Source organism: Numida meleagris, chromosome Z, assembly GCF_002078875.1.
Source record: "Numida meleagris isolate 19003 breed g44 Domestic line chromosome Z, NumMel1.0, whole genome shotgun sequence".
NCBI classification, from domain to species: Eukaryota; Metazoa; Chordata; class Aves; order Galliformes; family Numididae; genus Numida; species Numida meleagris.
In genome coordinates this window covers 65952152-65958750 of record NC_034438.1, presented here as the reverse complement: position 1 = coordinate 65958750, position 6599 = coordinate 65952152, and the positions used below count along the sequence as shown (strand labels likewise).

The window sequence follows — 6599 nt, the reverse complement described above, 5'->3', positions numbered from 1 at the left end:
GACAGACTCAACACATGCTGACATTGCATTGTGGTCCTCCCCTTGGTGTAAAACCCCAAGGTACACATCTTTGCTCACAGCACCTGAGCAGCAGCCACTCACCACAGCACACAAGCAGCGGGAAGTTGACCCACGCTCAGCAGCAAGGCTCCCTTCTGTCGGACAGGGCACGGTGTGACAATGTGGCAGATGCTGCCTGAACCAGTTACTTGGTAGAGAAGTAGCCAGAAAACCAAAATACTGGATTTGCTCTCCCACAGTCATCTCATGACCTTCCATATATACATACATACATAAAACATACACCCGTCACACATTAAAAAATACCTAACACCCATCCGTATCTACAATAAACACACTCGTGGACGTAACACATCCCACTCCCACCCCTGAAAGCTCACTTACTTTGTGTATCTCACAGGGAGAGGGTAAAAACTACCAGTTACTGCCAAGAACAGGTCATGCATCTTTTATTTAGTTTTACCTTTTTGGTAAGCAACAGGGTTTTCTTTCAGTCAGTCCCTTTACACACTTTGACAGTACAGATTGCAGTGAACTTGATGGAGATCTTGCAACATTAGAAAACTTCTCAATATACATCCAGTTAAGCAACAGCTTGTAGGTCAGAATGAGTGCTAGTGTCAAATCTGTGCACTGCACTCCTGGTATACAAAGCAGCATTGCAGCAGCACAAGGATGCCCAGGCTGGGCAAAGTACAGTGTGTTTTACATAGTGCAATCACTTTTAGAGGAAAAACTCTAGGAAGGCCACATCTATTTATTTTTTAATCCGGTCGCGTTTTTACAAATGAGAGGGGGTAGAAATCAAGCCTCTGACTGAATTAACTGTTGTACAGGTAGGTTCTGTGTTTAGGCACGTGCTTTAGAGAGGAGCTCTGAATCTCTTCTGTAACCACGAGAAAGACATATTGCTTTGTGATTCAGACAGTAGTAAGCCATCTCTAACCTTCCTAACACTCGGCCAGAGCTGTCAATCCAGCTGCTTTTAGAGTTCCTAGAATATGCTCTTCCCTCTAGTGTAAATCCCCAATAAAGAAAGTCAGGTTGCTATTGATAATTATTACAGTTCTCCTTGCAGCCTTTCGACCACGTGAGGCATTGCCTCCACATACTCCAGTCCGCAGGGAAAATCAGATTACTAGAGACCTGGAGACTCTTGTTTTCTGTAACTGTCACTCCAACCAAATACAAAAAAACCCAAGTCAGACAATGAACTGCTACAGCAAAGCATCACTGGTAATATTCATCTAATACAAAATAAATGAGCGCTCATGACACTACACGTCATGGTAAGCAAATCTGTAAAGACACCGTAAAGTGATTTGCCCAGTAAAGTTTTAAAATATACACTGTGCTCAATAGTTCAAACTACACGTAAACAAAGAGCAGCTCCCTGCAACAAGGTGTAAATCTAAGTGTTATAGCACCAGCTCCCAGCACCAAGAAGTTGCTCGCTGACCAGTCCTCATGTACAATGCATTAGTGCTCGCTGAGGGTTCTGCTACACAAGAGCCACAGTGGGACAGCTCTGCCCATTTTTGCAGACATTTTCTTACCAGCTGTGCAAAAAAACACATTCCTCCCTTCCCATGGACAAAGCCAGACAGCTGGGTGTTACAGTACCAGGAAACACTGAACAGGAAATGGCACCTGAGGGAAAAGCAGGTACTGTATACCTGATTCTGAATAAACGGAGATGGAGGAAAGGTGATGTTATCTGAACAATTCTCACCCTAACAGATCCTCTCTGAAAGGAGCTCCACGGATGGTAACAAAAGAAACAAGCCTTCCTGTGCTGGAAACCATGGACATGGTGGTACCCACAATAACGATTTTATTTCACCATCAGCAAAGCATTTATCCCCAAAAAACCGTACACATAGGGCTGGTCAGGTTGTGGTGCAGCGCTAACTTTATGCTATGAAAAGTCTGTTGCTGTAGTGGTCAGGTTTGTCTTTCATCTGAGGAGGGCAACAATGGACAGGCAGCATGGCCACATCATCAAATAGCAATTTTACTCCACGTTAACGCAGATATAATCTTCCTTCTTAAGTGCAAATTAAAAAGTATTCGCTAGAAACCAGCATGACTTGGGCTGCTGAAAAACAACATACAACTCAGTTCCTTACAAATATTGACAATTCTAAATCATTACAGGTTTCCAAAGCAAGAACAGGGTTACGAACATGAAGGGGAAGAAACATTACCACTATTAAAAAATTACCATTGCAAACTTCGAACACTCTTCAAAAACTTATCTAGAAAAGATTGTTTTCCAATTTTTTTTTTTTTTTCCTGCAGCTGAGGAGTGTCCATGCAAAACAACTCTGAGAAGAGCAGTGTTCCACCTGGGCACCAACAAGGCCCAATTTTGTCCCACACAGCTCAGTAAAGTGCTCTCTTGTGCATCCTTTGAGGAAGAAAGTTCTCACTTAAAGTTTGGGAGGCCGAGGTTACAGCTGGGGAAGGCAAAGCCTCGGTCAATCCATTCTGAGGTCAGAGAAGGAGAGAAGCTAACAGTGCTCTGCCTTTCATAGCTCGTGGACAGCAGGCTGCAAGGGAGGAGCAAACAGGAGAAGCAGAGGTGGGTGCCAGATGAAGCCCTGCCCCTGGAAGCCACAGGAGTTTAACGCAGAATTCAGGGGCAGCGTTTCATTCTTTACAGGTAATGAACACTAGCTCTACTGCAGAGTCCCAAAGACACCAGGTAACAGATCTCCACACACGACATAAGTGAAAATCAAACACGCTTTTCACTTCCTGTGCTGGTGGTTTTTCAGTAATTGCTTTGAAGGACAAAGGGGATCTGAGTAACATTCTTTTGCTGATTTAAAGGGAAAAAAAAAACCAGAGCATCCTGCCCTCAACATTTTTATGTTGCACACTTAGAAACATTCTAGGGCAGATCATTAAGAGGTATTTACTGATAAAATAGTAACTAATTATAAGCTCAAAAGAGTAAAAGTAACATTAACGGGGAACAGAATTTAAGGCATTTTTTATTTTGGCCAGGAATGATGCATGCTACAGAGTAATCTTCATTTTCCCACTTGGTTTTCAGACCACTGCACTTTTTTTTTTTTGTTTGTTTTACATGGCACTTCGTAGTTTGTGTTTTTACAATTTAGTTTAGATTTTCAAGTGTTTTCTTCAATACAGATGCCTTCTCCTGTAGCTCAGGTCTGCTGTCTGACGCCATTGTAGACAATGAGCAGATGAGGTGCTCTCTGCTTTCTGGTGTCAGGCTTTCCCACTGTTTAGACTCTGTGCAGACAGAGAAAGACACCAGATGTGAATACCAGTATGCCAAAAGTCCACACCAACAAATAGTCGCCATCCCCACACGGGCTGAAAAAGCACTTGCTTACATGTCACTCACAGTGACCACGCCTGGTCCAGCCTGAACAGTCTGCCTTAGGTCCAACTTTATCCACAACTGCTTCAAACTCTCTTCAAGTTTTCCCAGTCAACGAACAACTGACTGGCAAAAAAGCTAAGTCCCAATTCACCACTAAATCTCCCAGAACAGAAGGTAATTCCATCCCTCCTCTTCCAGTCTACACAGCCATGTGCTTTTCTTTACCCAACAGTGACTCTCCCACGTGGCAAGCACAAATCTTACCTTGCAGCCTGGTGAGCAGTAGCTGTATCACAGACAAAGCTTCCGTTCTCACGGATGTGTAGCTTTTGTTTTCTAAGGGATTTAAAAAACAGCAACAACAAAAAAGGACACAAAAATAACCAAACTCAGAACCAAAGGGACACCAGCTGTACACAGAGCAGTCACCACCACGGCCTGAAGACTGCTCATAGCACAGCTCATTCACGCCACCAGACTGCAGCGCTACCCTGTCACTCACCTCTGAATGGCAGAAAGTGACCAGACAGAGGCTAACAAGTCCCCTAAGCCCTGCGTATCACCCCCCCCATTAACACAGGTCTACTGCTCCTTGCACATACTGAACAGCAACAAGGTTCAAATAACAGCAATGTGATCATTAAACAACCTCTGTGCATCACAGACTTTTCCTTTGCTACATTTTAAGGGCTACAAATCATCCACATTTTAACAAACAGCATTAAGTGATGCTACAGAAGCAGAAGAGGAATTAACTTCCCTGGGCACAGCATCTTGTACTTTGCTGTTTTCAACAGCTACTGCAGAGCAAGGCAGGACAGGGTGCTATCTTTGGCAGCCTACACTTATTCCACACTTTCTCTACTAGCCAACAGCCAAAACAGAAATGTATTAACATGCAATTCATTGTCAACCTTAAGCAGGGCAACATCCCCTTACCTAATGAATGGGTGATAGATGAACAGGTTTCCAACAGTATTTCTGTCAATGCCTCAGGGTCTGCGTGCTCCTCCTCAAACAGCACCAAGCTGTCAAACACAGAAGCAGTCAGACACTCTATATCACTAGGACAGAGATCTGCTCTACCTTCCTCTGAGAATCACTGCACGTCTTTTGTAACGTAACACTCTGAAGCAATAAAGAAACACAACTGAAGTGAATGGCAGAAAGGAGAATTACCTCTGAAAGTAGGCATTCATGGCCTGCAGCACTCCAAGCTGCACTTTCCATGTGCTGAGTTTCAGACGGTCACACATTAACTTGCAAAACTCTTGGCGATAGCAACCTAGAGAAAATTAAGGAACTATGTTACTGTTGTGTCACCACAGGGAAAGGCAGAAGGAATCACTCCCTGCCCTGTCTCCTACATGTTCCTTATGCTGTACTCAGGTGACATCAGTCTAGATTAGGACTAAGTCAACACTCTGCAATAAATGGTTCCAGAAATCTTGACCCACCATGGCAGGGCATTAAGAAGCACTGGAAGATAAGCAGCTACTTTCTAGCCTGCTAATAAATGCACCTTGTTTTTTCCAACGTATCCACAGATCTCCTCAGAAGCCTCCCCACACCCAGCACGATCTCTAGGTCCCTCTCTCCTCCCCCTCCTTCATTGAAGGGGCAGATTTCAGAGTTCAGACAACTCACGCTGTGTCTCCGGGCTCCTTGGCCAGGCTTTGCCCAGGGTCTCAAAGGCACAGAGCAGGGACTCCATCTGCACCTCCCTCTCCCTCGCATCCTCGTCCTCTTCGTCAAGCTTTGGTAAACTCGTGCCCACGTTTTCAACAGAGTTCTGCAGAGGTGGGGAAGGCATGACAGAGGGGGAACAAGGGCAGGCTGGCCACACACCGCAGTTCAACCAGACTTCCCTTGCAGCCAGTGCAGCCAGTCCCTGCACCCAGCCAGCATGCCCATACGGAGGAGTACGGTCCCCTTGCCCACCAGAGGCTCCAGAACTACTGGCAACCTGCAGAAGCACGTGGAAAGCCTCTACGGCCTTGCACCCAACAACTCCCTGTGCTGAGAGTCTGAATCACAGAGCTGTAAAGTGCTGCAAATGCTCAAGGGAAGCACTTTATACAGCTTCCTAGGAGTGTCCTGCTGCCTGTAGAGCAGCCAGGAAATTAACTTTTAATGCAGTGCTGATGCAACGCTGGATGCCACAGGACAGATTTTGCCTAGAGGATAACTGGGCTAATTTAGAATTTGGGGAGTACAGCCACAACCTTCCCAGGGCTCATGAACAGTCTGGCAGTCAGCCCTAACAAGGATTTAGCTGAGTGCAGCGTACTCCTCATACTGCCTTTTCTGCAGAAATTTGGCACGCGTTTAACCTCATCAGCCAGACTGCTGCTACTTGGTTGTTTTGAAAGAGAGAAAACCCAAGAAGCTGAACCGTCACCTTCTTTATCATGGGGAAGATGATATCTGCCAGTTCCTGGAACCGGTCTTCCTTTGTTGCCTGCAGCACTGCAGCCATGCAGCGCAGTGCCACCATCCTGTACTTCAGGTTCTCCTTACGACACTCTTTCAGTACAGCCTGGACAACATCACTGACACTGGGCTGACCAGGCACCGACTCCTGCAGCTCTGCACTGCAACAACAATGCACACAGAGACGTGTTAGACCCATATTAGCCCCAAACACAAATTTTAGCAGAGATCCCATGTTAAGGCATTGGGTTGCCTATCAACATTAACTAAAGCTACATTCCCATGTTCTTCTTCACTGTTACCCTGTCTGTTCTCCCCCATTTTCCTTCCTGCCTTTCCATACGTATTTTCAGTGTACTCTTCTTCCCCCTTCTTCTTCCCCTTTCTCTCTTTTCTCCTTTAAGGTGCCAATCCTTCCCCTTAGTCTCCTTTTTCTTTTCAGCAATCCTGGCCTTTCAACGTCCTCCTCTTTGCCCTAAATCAACTGTTAGCTCTGCAAGTCCTTGTGAAGCACCATTTGTGCCTCTCAGCCCTCACCAGTGATCACACAGACAGAATGAGTGGAGAGAAACTCCTCACATCCCGATGGGAGATCAAGATGCTGTTCAGAACTTGAAGAGCAGGGTGACACAGCGTCTTCCATGCACCACAACCCTGTGCAGCAATCTCCTTTTTGACATCCCAGATTCCAAGAGTACCACTTTTTTCAAGATACTTACTTGCAGGCAGAGACGACACTGGTAATAGCCTTTAACAGCTCCTCCTGCAATGAGTAAAATGGATATCA

General features: G+C 45.5%; 1 protein-coding gene across 3 annotated transcripts in view; it reads right to left on the bottom strand.

Moving 5' to 3' along the window:
• KIAA0368 (KIAA0368 ortholog) overlaps positions 447-6599 on the bottom strand; it is a 61371-nt gene continuing 55218 nt past the window's right edge. For all 3 annotated transcript variants that reach the window (XM_021379606.1, XM_021379605.1, XM_021379607.1), the window contains exons 43-49: positions 6532-6575; positions 5781-5973; positions 5027-5171; positions 4559-4664; positions 4319-4407; positions 3644-3715; positions 447-3285 (exon numbers count right to left, since the gene is read on the bottom strand). In XM_021379606.1, coding sequence (XP_021235281.1) covers positions 3146-3285; positions 3644-3715; positions 4319-4407; positions 4559-4664; positions 5027-5171; positions 5781-5973; positions 6532-6575 — 789 coding nt within the window. In that variant the 3' untranslated portion in view covers positions 447-3145. The remainder of the gene's footprint in view (positions 3286-3643; positions 3716-4318; positions 4408-4558; positions 4665-5026; positions 5172-5780; positions 5974-6531; positions 6576-6599) is intronic.